At 55.4% G+C, this 16150-nt stretch overlaps 7 protein-coding genes across 7 annotated transcripts; 3 read left to right on the top strand and 4 right to left on the bottom strand.

Annotated features, from left to right (window-relative positions):
* Positions 1–432: 432 nt before the first annotated feature.
* On the top strand, positions 433–1532 carry BBBOND_0403830 (hypothetical protein; the record flags this gene model as incomplete). The annotated part of the gene is made up of 6 exons (XM_012914627.1): positions 433–440; positions 654–726; positions 770–857; positions 1014–1126; positions 1166–1306; positions 1392–1532. 6 exons carry the CDS (start codon positions 433–435, stop codon positions 1530–1532), a joined length of 564 nt encoding a protein of 187 aa, XP_012770081.1.
* Positions 1533–1967: 435 nt separating this feature from the next.
* Positions 1968–3233, bottom strand: BBBOND_0403820 (hypothetical protein; the record flags this gene model as incomplete). The annotated part of the gene is made up of 1 exon (XM_012914626.1): positions 1968–3233. The coding sequence occupies one exon, from the start codon at positions 3231–3233 to the stop codon at positions 1968–1970; it is 1266 nt and encodes a 421-aa protein (XP_012770080.1).
* A 1908-nt stretch (positions 3234–5141) lies between these two features.
* Positions 5142–6758, bottom strand: BBBOND_0403810 (T-complex protein 1 zeta subunit, putative; the record flags this gene model as incomplete). The annotated part of the gene is made up of 1 exon (XM_012914625.1): positions 5142–6758. One exon carries the CDS (start codon positions 6756–6758, stop codon positions 5142–5144), a length of 1617 nt encoding a protein of 538 aa, XP_012770079.1.
* A 395-nt stretch (positions 6759–7153) lies between these two features.
* Positions 7154–8074, top strand: BBBOND_0403800 (hypothetical protein, conserved; the record flags this gene model as incomplete). Its single annotated transcript, XM_012914624.1, has 1 exon — positions 7154–8074. One exon carries the CDS (start codon positions 7154–7156, stop codon positions 8072–8074), a length of 921 nt encoding a protein of 306 aa, XP_012770078.1.
* A 59-nt stretch (positions 8075–8133) lies between these two features.
* Positions 8134–10287, bottom strand: BBBOND_0403790 (glucosamine--fructose-6-phosphateaminotransferase, putative; the record flags this gene model as incomplete). Its single annotated transcript, XM_012914623.1, has 1 exon — positions 8134–10287. One exon carries the CDS (start codon positions 10285–10287, stop codon positions 8134–8136), a length of 2154 nt encoding a protein of 717 aa, XP_012770077.1.
* A 982-nt stretch (positions 10288–11269) lies between these two features.
* BBBOND_0403780 (EF hand domain conatining protein, putative) lies at positions 11270–12913 on the top strand (the record flags this gene model as incomplete). The annotated part of the gene is made up of 1 exon (XM_012914622.1): positions 11270–12913. The coding sequence occupies one exon, from the start codon at positions 11270–11272 to the stop codon at positions 12911–12913; it is 1644 nt and encodes a 547-aa protein (XP_012770076.1).
* A 331-nt stretch (positions 12914–13244) lies between these two features.
* On the bottom strand, positions 13245–16103 carry BBBOND_0403770 (RNA binding protein, putative; the record flags this gene model as incomplete). The annotated part of the gene is made up of 1 exon (XM_012914621.1): positions 13245–16103. The coding sequence occupies one exon, from the start codon at positions 16101–16103 to the stop codon at positions 13245–13247; it is 2859 nt and encodes a 952-aa protein (XP_012770075.1).
* Between the last annotated feature and the right edge of the window lie 47 nt (positions 16104–16150).

Below are 16150 nucleotides of genomic sequence, written 5' to 3'. Positions count from 1 at the left end.
TGTGTGGTCATTTCGAAATCTATTTGAATATTTGAGGTGTCTTCAGGTGTGTTTGTTTTGTTATCGTTGATGCTTGGTTCTGTCTTTAGCAACATTCCCGCCACCAGCACGGAGCAATGCATAAGATATTTGAATGCGCCATGATTTTGGTATGAGCAAGAGTAGCGCTTTTACAGCGGCTCGATTATTCCGCGATGTGTCTCACCTCCGCTTACGGGGACTCGCGTGGCGTACGCTCGTTGTTGGCGTCGCCATTTCTCCTGCACATAAACATCACGGTGCCTACAACCGGCTCCGATTCCACAGGTAGCACAGCTAGCAGTGTAGCGGGACATAAATGTCGGTATAGCGGCGTCGCTGGCGCTTTTATTATTGAAGCGTAGTTTATTTTTCGCCAACTTGGATTAGCAGCGGTTAAATGATAAAGATCCTATGGTAGAGTACGTTTGTTAGTGTCTGTCAGAGATATGTTTCGTGAGTGGTCATATGTTTAGCCCGTCGCAGTATGCTGGGGGATCCGTGGTATCCATACTATGATACTGACTTCCGTGGTACCCTTGTGCGCGAAATTTGTATGAATATTGGCGTATATCATGCATGCACCATTTGGTTGCTCCAACTAAACACAACACCAATGTTTTTTACAGCCACAGATCGCCGGAGGTCCAAGAGGCCGTGAAGGAGTTGCATGGTGATGTCCAGGGCGTGTTGATTAAGGCATCTATGGTAATGTTTCCATACAGTAGTCGAGCTTCACACATGATTTCAGGTTCTTTACAAGCATTACATGAAACGGAATGGGTCTAAGATGGAGAAGCGCGGCTTAAATCGGAACTCTAAGTCCACGAATGAGACAGGTGAGCATTCTTTTCATATAACGTCAGCATATGTTATGCTCAATATTCCACACCTTTCGCTACGTTAATAGTATAATGCGTGAGGAGCCTCAAAAAGCAGCGCTACCATTGACAGGATGAACGCCATTATGGTCGCCTCTGCTCATCGATTTTCAGCGTGTACTCTGGATGTCGATATCAAGCAATTAGAAGATGCTATGACTAAAGAGCACACATGCGAAGGACGCCGTGCATGCCAAGACAAGATGCTGCAGCTGAGAGTTGTCAGAGTACGTTGTGCTTTCTTGAGTAGTCAGCCACTTCTTCAGGCCGAAAGAGAACGAAAGGAACTGCAAAAGCTCAAGGAACAGATTGCAGTAACGCAGGAACAGCATAAGAAACTTCGCAACTCATGTTTGATGAAAGTCAACGAGCTCCTATCATCATTCGACAACTCGCAGATCGCCGCGGTAAGTTTGTGTATGACACCGGGTCCTGCAAACCGAATATATGCCTAGTTACAACGTTTTGTTGACATTATGTAATATCATGCAGTACCAAAATGCCATATGCGAAAAGGAGCGTCTGAGTAAGCACGGCGAAGAGTTAATGCAACGTTATGCAAATCTGTGCAAGATCCAAGATAACCTCAAGATCTGTTATGATGGCATGTTGAAGGAAAATATTTGCACATAAGCACCGAAGAGCGGCGTTTTCATGCGGATATGTGGTACGCCGTGGCGGGAGACAAGATGCTCACCATTGACACATCATAACCCTAGCTACTAGTAATAACAAAATTACTGTATTGTATCTCTGGTCCACGTTTTATCGTTCTTATATTCGCCCATTTTTGGCTTGAACCAGCTTTACCGCACAGCGGCAGAGATCTTCAACACATCAGCGTTACATGCTGCAACCCACATAGTATGCGCAGAATACCAAATCGAAATACTTTAATTGTCAAATCCGAGAACCCAGTTGCGCTACTAGAGACATTATGTAGAAGTTCAGGACTGTCTACCATCATTCTACGACAGCAATGATGTAAATTAAAAGTTAATACATAAATGTGGCCATCACCAGATTTTTAAATGACAAATAACTGGTGAGTAGTCGTAAGACTGCCACTCACTGCTCAGCAGATTCCTGCTGCTTCTTCTGTTTCTTCTGCTTCCTCTGGCGGGCCTTCTTGGAAACCTTCTTGGCAGCTTTCTTGGCGGCTTTCACAGACCTTGCCACTTTAGCAGCCTTCGCAACCTTCACAGGCTGTTCAACCTCATCGACTTCAGGCTTCACGGGCTCGGCGGATGGTTCAGCCTCAGGGATCAAGGACTGCTCGCCTTCGCCGTCAACGGTTGGCTCAGCTTCGGGGATCAAGGACTGCTCGCCTTCGCCGTCAACGGTTGGCTCAGCTTCGGGGATCATGGACTGTTCACCTTCACCGTCAACGGTTGGCTCAGCTTCGGGGATCATGGACTGTTCACCTTCACCTTCAAAGGATGGTTCAGCTTCGGGGATCATGGACTGTTCACCTTCACCTTCAAAGGATGGTTCAGCTTCGGGGATCATGGACTGTTCGCCTTCACCGTCAACAGATGGCTCAGCATCAACAGAGGGCACCTTAGTGCAATCGTAGAATGCCCAAAATCCTGAGAGGTCGTGGAACGTTTGCAACCCATTGTTCTTCACAATTGCCACAGCGGATGAAACATTTGGAGCGGTGGTATTGCTAAGGCACCCTGCATCTTTGAACCCTAAAGCGCTTAATAGTTTTGCTGAAACATTCTTCTTATTACCCAAACCCAGCCAGCTAAAATCACCAGGGTAGCTTGCATCATCCAAAGTACGTATGCCCGCCCACAACATAGGTGCAATACCCACAAAGACCGCTGCACAATCCTCTGGCTTTTCAGAACATGATTTCTCCCAGGTGGCTTCTGAACTGTAAGCGGACTCGTACTGCTCGGCGCTTGTAATTTTGCCTAAGAATTTCTCAAAACCATTCACAGCCTTGCCTAATTTTTGTGTAATGGTGCTAGCGCTGAGAGGCGTTTCTTTTACGACGTTCGTATAATCGCATTTGTCAACGCTGCGAAAGAGCTTTTGGAAAAACTGGGGCTTTCTATCAATAGGCTTGTTGAATTTCACCAGTACATTGTTTGCGGGCCATTTCTCCACAAGCTCTGGCTGCTCCAGGAACTCCTTAGAAATACGCTTAACCTTCTCGAGAGCTGGTACGTCCGTGTAGCCAACAGGCTTGTCAGCTAGAAGCTTATGAACTGCGTCACCCAAAGCAGCAATGTTCTTTCCAGCATCAGTTCCCTTGACGGCAATCAGCCAGTCAATGCCCTCCTTGAGGTTGTGAGGAGCCTCAGTCAATGAGTTGAACACCATTTTGGCAAGAAATGTATGATAAACTAGTTTTATAATGCAGTTATGTTGGTCTATTCAAACGCCGATGCACCAAAATTTGTATTGATGGCAGATCAGCACAACAATCGCGTTGATACTTTAGATGGTTGCACCAAGGTGTTCCTTGCACCGCTGTGGGCAATGCACCTTCTGTTGTGCGGATAACCTATGCGTCCCGCCGCAGCCAAATTCATACCCTAAGCCTGGCATGCACTCCGAAGCACGCGAGTCGACTAGGTAATTTGGTTTTTGGTTACAGCCCGCACTACCTGGTTCACGATGTATGGGCACATTTTTTGGTGACGTATCAGTATGTCAAATGTTTAAGTTAATTGCTGGCCGTTTTTTGCACTCCTTCCGTCCACTGAGTATCAAGTTCGAAAATTTTTCTATATCACGGAATGCGCCGCCTATGATTGTACCTGTTCGCATCTTATGGCCGGCTAGTTCATCACTAACACGGCATCCGCTTACTTTGCAAATGACCCATTGCCCTACCCGGAATATCGTGTTTGATGCGCTAGCACGAATTATCGTTTTTCTGACTTTCTGAGCCTCTGTTGGGAGTTCAATCTCGCTGCGCCTAGCCGCGATCGTAGCAGCTCTGAGTGACCACCAAGGACGTCACAATCCCTTAACATCGAGGTGGAGTCACCCCCGGCAGCTACTTGTGCCAGCAAAAATTTCAAGCCCTGTAGTCTTCAACTTAAACAATGTTGCAAAGTATGTTGTCCAATGCCTTTAAGCTACCCACCACCTTTATTATGCCACTGGCTATATCATTTATCCCACCTGTTATGGCTGCCACCTGACCTAACACCTCATTGGAAATGTGGCAAACAGTGTAGGAGTTGCGCTATGTTGTTTGTGAGGTTGAATTGCGGGTTATTCGTGTGAAGCGTGCGAATCCCATTTTTTTTTAGTCTACATTTTTAGCTGGTAGTTTGGTCACCTGCCTGGTGGTGATGACTGCCACTTTATGCGAAGTGGTCGGCCATTGCTTACGTTAGCGGGCGGCATGTTAGTACCTTGTTGGGTGGCGGCATCATGACGCTAAGCCTGTTATATGGAAACTCGGTGATACCGTGCAAAGTTCAAAGCCTGTATATCCCTATTACATCGCATTCATGGTGAAAATATGGGTGATGACTAAAATCGTAGTACTTCACACCCCACTGGGCAGTTAGGTGACTCTCCGTGCTGCGGCGCAGGGAGGAAATTTATAGGGGCTCCTGTTGTTTCCTTGGATCTCACTTAGTTTACCGCCATGTCATTGTCGTATTGGTAACATAGTTTAATGATCGATGCTGTGACGCGAGGCCGGTGTTATGTCAGAGCTGCGCAATAGGTGTCACGTATGCATGGGCAAGTGGGGTGTGTGCTTAGTCTATGCCTATGCGTGAAAGGAAGTTTTGAGTTTTAAGGTAAATTTTGAAGTGTTTTTCATGGCTGATAAACACGTGATTCGAGGGAACCACGGGGTACGACAGTAAATGGGCACTACCTGCTGTATTCACTGGTGTGCCAGCCCACATGTCTTGGTGCTCTGCATGAGATGTTAAATCAATAAGCAGGGGATTGGCGCTATCTAAGGCCAAATACGTGAACCCTTCCGTACTATGGAGTTCACGTAATCAAGCATGGTCGTCCCCACTACCTCTCGTGGCATCACATTTTTCATTGAATTCGTCTAGCAAGGCAACCATGCAAAGGTCTACTCACTTAACTTTCCTAACGTCACACCCGCTAGCACCTCTGCAAACGCAGCAAGTTATTGCGCAATCTGCCCACTTAGTTCATTACGCTCATGATGCAAACAAATACTGCTATATGTTACGCTATTAAGCTGTATGTGCTCTGGAGTACGGGTCACAACAACGCGTCAGTGGATCACGTGGGCTTAGCGCTCATTGACCGCCCAGCCTTGATGATCTCGTCGACCAGCAGCGTCTGCTGCGCCACTGTGGTGGCTATGGTAAGGGTCTGCTTCTTGACGCTGTAATTGTCCCATATGCCCTCGGCCGCGGGGATGAGGAACTTGCCGGTGTCGAGGTCAAGTCCCACGTACCTGCCGTACTCTTGGTCGATGTCAAGCAGCTCGAGCACGACTTCGCGCCCGTCGAGACCGGCGTTGTCCGCCAGTGTCTTGGGGATGGCGAGCACACTCTCAGCAAAGACCTGAACGCCGTACCTGGCCTTGCCCTTGACTTCGCTTATGTTGCGCATCAGGCGGTTGTATATGTGGAGTTCAGTGGCGCCTGCTCCTGGAAGCACGTAACCGTCGTCGATTGCGTTTTTGACTGCGCGAAGGCAGTCCCTGACGGCGTCCTTGATTTGAGCTATGCTGTAATCGCTTGACCCCTTGATGAGCAGCGTGCAGCTGCGCGGGTTCGACACGCCCTCGACAAAGGTGTACTTTTCCTCTCCGACCATCTGCTCGTACACCTTCTCCGCAAACCCGAGGTCGGCTATCTTGAGGTCCTCTACGCTGTTGCACGCGGTCCCGCCGCAGCACAGCGTCAAGCGCTCCATGTTGCGGCGCTTGACGCGTCGCAGAGCCATGATGCCATCACGGGCCAGCAGGTCCAGCGCCGGCGGGTCGATGCCCTTTTGGTTCAGCACGCAGAAGGAGCGGTTGCTTCCCGGGGGGCACACCATGCGCTTGAGGTCTATGATCTTCTGCACCTTGTCGTCGGTGAACTTGCGCTCGGAAGTGACCAAACGTTCGCGTTGCTTGGCAGAGGAGTACGAGAATCCGGAGTGCACCTCACTCCGTTCGTACTCCAGCGAGCAGTTGAGGGTGAGGATGAAGACGTTTTCGATTCTTTTGGGCATGTCCGGGTGGCGCGAGCCGTGGTCGAGGACCATGCCGCGCACAAGCTGGGTCTCAGAGGCGAGGCGGTGCCGCATGTGCAGAACCTCGACCATGAAGAGATCGACGGGCTGGTCGGGACGATAAATGAGCTTAACGGCCTCCACGACCTCGTGAGCGATGTGCAGTGCGAGCTCCCTAGGTAACTTGGTGCACGCGCACGTCTTGGAGACGCTGGCGAGGATCTCCCAGTCGAGCTTTTCACGCGAGCCGACGGAGACCTTGAGTTCCTCGAGGCACTTGAGCGCCTTCTCGACCGCCACTCCGAAGCCGTCAGCGACGAATTTCGGGTGTACGCCCTCGTACAGGATGTGTTCCTCGCTGTTCTTCATCAGGTTGGAGGAGAGCATGACGTTTGAGGTGGTGCCGTCGCCGGTGATCTCGTCCATGGCCGAGGCCGCCCGGCACAGAATCATGGCCGTAGGGTGCTGGATCATCATCTCTCCGAGCAGGACGCTTCCGTCCTTCGTGATTTTGATGTTTCCGGCGCCGTTGACCAGCATCTTGCAGGTGCCCTTGGGGCCCAGGTTTGTCTTGACGATGTCGCAGAGGCTCTTGGCGGCGTGTATGTTGGTAGCCAGCGCGGCCATGGCCTGCAGGCTGTCGGCCTGCTTGTTGAGTATGTTCACGGACATCCTGCGTCGTCGTCGCGCGGCGCTGCGTGCTGCGTTGCGTGCGTGTGTCGTCGCCGCTGCGTTCGACGGCGGTGCTGGAAGGTCCTGCTATAAGCGCACACTCCGCTACTGAATGGCGCAAAAAGTTGTTGCGACAGGTGGCGATAGGCTATGACGCTGAGCGCGACTGTCTCGCGACCGGCACCTTCCGGCCGCCGTGGGCGGCGGATGGGGATTCCACTTCTGCGCCTGCCACCGCGGCGCTCGCCGCTCCCGAAAGAGGCGCACATAAATTGAAGTTGTCTGTAGTAGGTTCGAAGTTGAGACCCGATGGGTCTCCAGGCGCGATTCGGTGTGGTCGGGGCGAGCCTTCGCCGGAGTTTCGCCGCTTAAGACGCGGTTCTTGGCGGTAGACAATGGCCGTACTTGCTTTTAGAACTCCGGAACGGCTGTTGAAGCGCAGCGCATGGCGCTTCACGCGTAGACACCTCTCCGATGCTGCAGAATACGCGGCACTCGAGCGCGTACGCCTTCGCGACAAGACGGCTCACACGCTCTGCCGCAAGTCGGTAGAGCTGCATTCTACGGGGCAGCGGCACTCGATATTGCTCGACGGCAGGCTGCTGGAGTCTCCTTTGGGCAATGTGCTGCGCACTCCGTCCAGAGCGGTGGCGGAGCGCGTCGTCGCCGAGTGGCGGGAGCGTCTCGGGCAGCTGACGCGCTTCGAGACGTTGCCGATGACGATGTTGCTCGCTGAGACGGTCGATATGTCGCCAGACAAGCGCGCGTCGGCCGTCGCGACGCTCGTCGACGCCCTCGACTTTGACACCGCGCTGAGGTTCCACCCGAGTCCAGAGGCCCCGTTGGAGCTGCTCGCAGGCATCGAGGAGCTAGACAGCGCCTGCATGTCTCGAATCGCCCCCCTCGACCTCGACGTGCTGCAGAGCACCTACCTCCTGCCGATTCTGCGTGCCTTCGCGCGGCGCCGCGGCACCAGCGCCCTGGTGGCGTCGGGCGACCTCGCAACCAGCCCCCGCCAGCCCGCTGACGTTGTGGACGCCGTGAGGAGCACGCTAACGGCATACTCAGCCGCACAAGTGGTAGCACTGAAAAATATACACAGAAGATTGAAGTCAATAGTCCTACCCTTGGAGCTCCTCGACGGCGCGGTCGACGCGGCCCGTGCCGTGCGGGCGTCGCGGCTCGAGGAGACGCTACAGGCAGCTTCCTGGGGCGTGTGCGCCGACTTCATAGAGCAAGAATGCACCATGATGTCGCAAATCGGCGTGGCACGAGACTTCTGGAGTGCGCACGTAGACTCGACGTCATTAATGTAGTAGTTAAAAATGGGGCAATTATCTGCCTACAACTACGTGAGTTCCGGGTGTTTTCCTTTTCAGCTCACGGTAACAGTCTTAGCCAGTCCGCGTGGGGTGTCGGGATTCCGCTTTTTCATGATGGTGATGTTGTAAGCGATCATCTGGACTGGCACAATCGCACAGGCGGCAGTTAGCATGCCGCAGTCAGGCAGCTGGATGAACTCGTCCGCAATGTCGGCCAGAGCGGGGTTCGCTGCCAACAGGATGATGTACGCGTTCCGGGCCTTCAGCTGCTTGGCAGCGTTCACCGCCGCCTCGGGCTCGTCGGGCGTGATGATGCAAACGACCGGGGTGCGCGTTTTGGAGTCAATCGACGCCAAGGTGCCGTGCTTCATCGCCCCCGAGGGTATCCCTTCAGCGTGAATGTAGGTCACCTCCTTGAACTTTAGCGCGGCTTCGCTGGCAATGGCGTAGGCCTCCGCGTTGCCGGTCACGTAGAGCGACCCCACGTCGACCAGCCTGCGAGCGATGCGCTCGCACTGCGGCGCGGTGGCGAGCATCTTTTTCAGGCCCGGGCCGAAGCCTATGATCGACGCCTTGAGCTGCGCGAGGAAATCCGCTTGGCGGCCTTCGGTGTCCTGCGCCTGCAGAATGTAGCCCAGCAGCACCATGAGCAGCATTATCTGGACGCTGAAGGTCTTGGTCGACGCGAGCGACACCTCGCGCCCGATGTTGATCATCATCGTCAGCTCGCACGAGCGGTCGAGCAGCGTGTTCAGGTTGTTCAGCAGGGCGATCTTCACAGCGCTGGGGTTGCTCGCAGCCAGCATGTCGCACGCCTTCACGGTGTCCAACGTCTCGCCACTCTGCGAGACGAAGATGACGGTCGAGTCGGGGTGGGTGTAGCGGTACGGCGTCATCTCCGTGGGGTCATCGGTCTCGATGAGAGCGAATATCCTGCGGGCCTGGAAGATCGTCGCCACGTAACGCGCCGCATGAAGAGAACTGCCGGCTGCGACGATGTTGATCTTGCGTCGCGCCTCTATCTTCTTGAGCAGCGAGGCGTCGCCGTGGACCGGGATCTCGAAGCGCACGTTGCGCGGGTCCAGGGCCGACACGAGCTCCAGGTCGCGGTCGACCAGGTGGTCATCGCTGTCGAAGGTGACATCGACCACGCCCTCGAGGGCCTGCTTAATCGCCCGCAGCTCGCGGGAGGCGCGCACCAGCTTGAAGTGCTGCAGAGCCACGCGCGCCACGAGCGGCTGCTCGGCGACCTCTTTCTGGATCCAGAACTCATGGGGCTCCGGCGTGCTGCGCACCTGCAGCCTCGTTATGTTGCACACTTTTCGCGTGCGGAACAACTCAACGACGGTGTTGTAGTTCAGCTCCATGATGTCGCCGTCTTCGAGCACGACAAACTGGTCGGCATGGTTCATGAACGCCACCGTCTCGCTCGCTACATGCACCGACTTCGTGTTGTCGTTCTTCGTGACTAGCAGCGGGCACCCCGAGCGAGCGACGTACAGCGCGTGCGGGTTGTTGGCGCTTATGAGGCATATGGCCCAGGAGCCCTCCAGGCGTGAGACCACGGTTTTCATCGCCGAGAAGGCGTCGTAGCCGAGGTCCAGGTGGAGGCCAATGATGTTGGCGATCGCCGCGCTGTCGGAATCGGAGCACCTGGGCTCGCTGCCGTAAAGGCGCTCCAAAAGCAGCCCGCGCTCGCGTAGCATCGCACAGGTCTCGTTGAACAAGTCGACCGTGTTGGTAACGGTGCCGTTGTGTACCAGCGCCACCCGACGCATGGCGTCACAGTGCGGGTGGGCGTTTTCGTCGGTGGGCGGTCCCATGGTGGCCCACCGCGTGTGCGCGATGCCGATCTTGCTGCCGAGGTGGCGGTCGCCGATGCGGTCTCGGAGGCGCTCGAAGCAGTTCGCAGGCGCCTTGTAGCTGCTGCATCTCGTTACCTCAATAGAGCCGTCCAAGTTCAAAGTGCCAATGCCGCAGGAGTCGTATCCGCGGTGCTTGATGGACTGGATGTCATCCAGGAGGACGTCGCGGCAGTCTTCAGAGCCCACGTAGGCGACAACACCGCAGCAGGATGCCTTGCGCCCGAAAAACGAGGGAATGGTGAAACGATTCCATATCCCAGTTGCCAGGCGTCTTGTCCTGCTGGGCGGCCTCCGCTCGCCGCTGCGGTCGAAGAAGAGCGTGAGCCCGCTTACAAACAGCATTACGGTAAGAACACGTCGCGGTACCTAGTGGCTTTTAAACTGCGCCGAGGCACCCTATTCGGCGATTATGAGGGAGAGAGATGTGCTTGGACAGTTTGGTGACCAGGCACGCCAGAACTGTGAGTGTGTGAGGTGAGCGGGACGGGCGCAGCGATTGACCAAAAAAAACGGCGGCAAAGCAAGTCGGCATGTGACGGCGATAAAGGATATGAAATCACGTCCCGTTTGCCAGGTGCCCCACAAATATCATAAGGAATGGGCACGTAAGTAGGAATGAGGGGCGCCTACTGCGCTGCCGCGCCCTAGGCAGAGACCTCCTAAGGTGTACGGTGCAGGCAGTTGTAGCGTTATACGATTTTAGGGCGGCCTAACGCTCAGAATCCCTGGTTGTTGTGGCTGGTTGGACGGCACCGGGATGCGAGGAGTCGAACGCCCGCCTAGCACCGCATCGATTGCGCAATATCGCCACTTAGCACGTCAAACAATGCCAGTAATGACGTCCACCCGGTACAATGGAGAATGGCGATTGCATTGATGCGTACTACAACGTCGTAACTCCGCTATATCAGGCACGCGTCTAGCCCGAATCACGCCCCCGTCTACGGCGAATAGCGCCGTCAGACACGGAATTCCACAATTATTACTGCTCACCTCACCATGTGTAACCTATGAACGGACGAAGTACAAACGTGATGCCCGCATCATGGTGTGACGGCGTACACTCAGAACGCGCCGCGACTCTGGGCGCCCATTTCCGAGCATGTCTGCGGCCTACGGCGCAGCGTATCAGCAGTTTTAGGTTACACATTGACTGATGTGGGATAACGAAATCGGTCCACGTATCGACTCCGTCGCCACGGAGGCGACCGAGATGCCACCCAGTGGACGCCGCACCTCGGCCCGAGATCCACCTCGCCACGCGTCGCGAAATTCACACTACCAAGTGCGACAGCCTTACACACGAGGAGATTGGCGAAGATCGATGGCGGAGTCGTTGCAAGACAGCCCTCAAATGGGCGATTTTCGGCGGCTTCACCAGATGTGCATGGACAGCCTGGCGCTGCAACCATCCCAGGACGCCAGGCTGCGCAAACTGTTCCTCCGGTGCGACCGCAGCGGGTTCGGCGCCATCGACGGCGACACTGCGCGGCTCCTGTTCAAGACGTCGGGGCTTCCGGATGCGGCGCTGTTCGACATCTGGAGTCTGGCGGACGTGGAAGGCCGAGGAGAACTTGACTACCGGGCGTTTTGCCTCTGCTGCGTGCTCATCGCGTACGCCCAGTCACACCCCGATTTCATGAGACGGCCGGACTGGATGTGGGACCCTCAGCTCCCTGCCCGGCTGATGAACATGAACGCAGTGTCGGAGTGCAACCCGTTACTCGACACTGCGGTGCTTGACGACAGCGCCAGGTCGGACATGCCGCAGATTGCACCCGCCGAGGCGGTGGTGTACGAGAAGATGTTCCTGGCGCTGGATCACAACCGCGACGGGTTTGTTGAGGGCCTCGACGCACGCACCTACTACCTCACGCGCAACGAGCTGCCGGATGAGGAGCTGCTTCGGATATGGGAGGTGGCGGACGCCGATTGCGACGGGCGGCTTTCGATACGAGAATTCATGGTCATGGAGCACATGGTCCAGGAGAGGGTGGCCAGCCTGATGCCGGTGAGCAACGCGCCGCCGCCGGAGATGCCGCGCCCCGATCTTTCCGTCAGCGGGACAGTTCACTCTGCCGCGCCGACTGATCGGTTGCCGCAACCTCGCTCTGCCAGGAGTGCCAGGCAGCCCTCCACGAACGCGATAGGTGACGACAAACGCATGGCCCAAACGGGTCATGAGGAGATCGCAAGCACAGCATCATCATCCGTCGCGAGCGTGGACCCGAAACGCGCGGCCGAGGAACGCTATGACGTAAAGAGGGACGTGGAGGACATGAGTTCGGTACCGGTGGAGCACAGGGATGCCGGCAAGATGGTTGGCTCAGAGGCGACGATCGTGGAGAGTCGCCGCCTGGCTAACCACGTCGAATCGCTGAAGAAGCACGCGGAGGACCTTGAACATGACCTGGATAAGCTAGATGCGGAGAACAATTACCTCAGGATGCTTTATAAGAAGAAGGAGGATCGCATGTCCGAGCTCCACACGCTGCACAGGACCGTCAGCGAGGAGGCAGAAGCCGAGCACGCGCAGCTGCGCATCGAGGAACGCGAGCTGAACGAGCTCCAGGACCGAATCAGCGCCATGCGACGCCAGAAAATGGCGGCCGAAAGTGAGCAGCAGGCGCTGAAGCAGGCACTCAGCCACTCGGAGGACGCGGAGCAGACCATGCTGAGGTCGATCAAAAACGAGCAGGGCAGAGTCGCGGCGATACGCAGCGAGCGGCTGCATAACATGCGCAAAAGGATCGACCTGCTGGAGTCCATCCAGCCCTCGAACGACAAGAACTCGGGCGGCAGTGCGCAGAACGTGCGCGCGATCAGCGACACTCGCGTGCTCCACGACTCCAAGGGCATCCGCGTGGCTGCTCCTGAAAGCGTGATGGAGCGTCGCCTCAACCCGCGCATCACATCCATTCCGCACAACGAGTGGGCCACCAGGGAGTGCGCCGGGTTCCAGGAGTGAGGCAGTGCGGGCACGCAGCTTGCAACATAACCGCCGGTTTGAAGCGTATTGCGTTGGATCACTGTAGTGCCTGCGCGCTATTAACCTGTCAAATGAACAGTTGTTACAACTCTGGGTAGTAGCGTTTCCCGGTTACAGAGGGGACGGTCAACACCGCTGCCCCCCAGTGGTGCCCTGCGCCACAGTCGGCGTATGCACAGCAGCACATCCGGGCAGACAAACAACCCACGTGGCACATTGCACACACGGTTAGGAACAATGTGACGAATATCGCACCTAAATGGTAAACTAGCACACGTGTTATGAAGTATGCAATGACGTTAGTTCGCGACTAGTTTGCAGCAGGCTGTTCAGCCGCGGCCTCGCGGAGCTTGCGGCGTTTCATGCGCTGCAGCTTTCCACGGCTGTACGTTTTGCGCTTCTTGCGTTTTTTCCCGTCCTCCGCCGCGCCCTCTTCGTCTTCCTGCGCAGCTATCCTCTCCTTCAGCTTCTCCTCATACTGCTCCTTGCGCTTCTTCTGTATGTACAGGGCGCGGCTGTCTTCGATGGCGAATTCCGCGAAGAGGCGGTAGCGAGCGCCGAACACGTCGGCGTTGCACGACAAGAAACGCAGAGCCTGCAACGCAAGCTCCTCGTGGTTGAAGTCGATGAACGCAAACGGCATACGACGCCGCATGGTGGACTCCCCAACCTTCACCTTGCGCTTCTCGTCGGACAGGAAGGTCACCTTGCCGATAGTGCGGCTCGCGTCGACCTTCTTGCTGCCGCAGATGCTGGACAGGTCTACATTGCGCCGGAAGTGCGCCACAATCGCACGCCGGAGCTCGTTCACGTCCGCGTTTGGCGGCAGGTTGCGCACGCACAGGCGCTTGGGGTTCAGGAACATGTTCGGGTTCTTCATCTTCTCCAGTTTCTCTTTGAAGCTTGAGGTTTGGAGTTTCTGCTCCATCGCGGTTAGCTTCTGGAACTCCGGCGAGGTTTCCAGGATGACGCCTTCCATCAATAGGTCGTTGCGCTTCTTGGAATTGGGAGCGGTGCTGCGCTTCTGTTCTTTGGCCTTCGCCAAAGTGCTGGCCTCGTCTCTGCTGAGCGCCCGCGACAGGATCAAGCGCCTGCCATTGAGGGAAAATCCAAGACCAGCAGCCGGCCCGTGTTTAACCTTGTTACGCGCGCTACGCGCACCCTCCAGGCTGAAATCAGCGTCACGCTCCAGCGCCAGCTCCTCCATTGCCAATATCTTACGTGCGTCGTCGGCATTCTGGAAAAGAATGAAAGCCGTGCCACGGCTGACACCCTTCGCATCTTTGCAGATGTTGCAAGACTCCACGGCGCCGAAGGTGGCAAAGTATTCCCGGAGGGCCGCCTCGGTGGACTCGTAGCTCAAGTTGCGGACGAATATTGTGCGATCACTCTCATCGTTCTTCCTCGTCTTCGCAGCGGAGCTACGCAGGGGTTTTCCTTTGCCTGAGGTCTTTTGATCTTCACTTTCTTCTTCATCCTCTTCCTCCTCATCCTCACCTTCATCATCCTCCTCATCTTCATCATCTTCCTCCTCTTCCTCCTCATCCTCCTCACCTTCATCTTCATCATCTTCCTCCTCACTTTCATCTTCATCATCCTCCTCATCCTCCTCTTCCTCCTCATCATCGCTATCGTCAGCATCTGCTTCTTCGTCCTCCTCTACTTCATCACCTTCGTCCAAGTCTTTTTTCTTGTCTTGCGCTGCAGCTGACTCGGCCTCAGCCTTGCCGTCCACTGTTTTAACCTGGTCCTTGTAGAGCTCAGTGGGGAGCGAGAGGGCGAGCCTTATCTTTCGTCCTTCGAAGTCGGTGCCGTTCAGGCGCAGAATTGCCTTCTCGGCAACCTGTATGTTGGAAAACTGAATGAAAGCAAAGCCTTTCTTGCCGCTTTTCGGCATGTGGACCTTTGCGCCCTTGTCAAAACGGTGAGCTAACTTTTCCAGCTGGGCGGCGGTGGTGGTGAATTTGAGGTTCTGGACAAACACGCGACCGGCGTGAGACGCCTTCGTGCCGAACGATGGGCCACCACACATCACCTTCACCTTCTTGGTTTTCGTCTCATTGGCGAAAGTTAGAAAGCAGCCGTTTACCAAAGACGTGAATTTGACGCAGTCTGGCACAGTCTCGAATCCGACCGCCCAGTTGCCCTCCAAGTCACGTTTCAGCGATTTGTATTTCACACCATCCACGGACTCCAGCGCCTTAGCAACGGAATCGCGCTCGAACACCTTGGGGATGTTCTTCAGAGTGACGGTCTTGAACGATTCCTTAGAGGGCATGTGCAACTTCTTCGCGGTGCCCCTCGGCCCTCTGGTGGAGATGTCCACCGACATCGCCTCCCCGTTCAACTCGTAGCCATTGAAATACGATACGTACGCCTTGGCGATTTCTTCGCTGGCGACCAGAACAACGCACTTCCCAGCAGACGCCATGAAGCACTTCAAGTACGGGCCGCACGAAGCGGTGCGGCTGTTGATCAGCGTCTTGAATGCCTCGTCGGACGCCTTGACGTTGGTGAACAGCAGCTTCGTGGCTGGAGTCTTTTCAACAGATGTCTTTTTCGTCATTTCAACGTCCGACTGGGGCAACGTGGCGTTTCCCGATGATGACGAGTCGTCGTCCCTCTCATCGAGGGGCACTGACTTGGAAGCGCCCTTACTTGACGCCACGGACTTCACGGAGGTTTTCGCAGCCGGCGCAGTTTTTACCGCGGCAGTGCTCACCCTTTTCGACTGTCGCAACGACGCCACTTTCTTGGAGGCTGCCATGGCATCCTTACTTATTTTAGCACCTTTGCCCTCAGCCTGTTGCGATCCATCGGCAGGGGCGTTGTCGCCATCACCGGTTTTCTTCTTCCTGTCAGCAGGTTTTTCCTTCTTTCCTTTAGTCGGCTTGACCTGTTCTGCAGCCACGTCCGCTGCGGTGTCCTCATCCCCGTCATCTCCATCTTCATTCGGCGAAATCAGCGACGCCATTGAGCTCTTGCCCTTCACGACTGGCAGGGACATGCTCTTTGACTTAGACTTCTTAGACTTCCCCGAACTCTTCATTATACCGCCTCCGAACGCCTTCACCACCTTCTTTATGTCGCGGAGCATGTTTTCAGTGGAGAACTCGGACGCGCTCTTCGCCTTGCGGGCGGCCTTGTCGCCATCGACGGCCTTCACCATGGTTGCCACACAATCACTTGGGGGCTCTAAGCCAACGCTCCAGGTAT

The sequence above is a fragment of the Babesia bigemina genome (genome assembly GCF_000981445.1).
Source record: "Babesia bigemina genome assembly Bbig001, chromosome : IV".
Lineage (NCBI taxonomy): Eukaryota > Apicomplexa > Aconoidasida > Piroplasmida > Babesiidae > Babesia > Babesia bigemina.
This window is presented reverse-complemented; position numbering and strand designations above follow the sequence as displayed.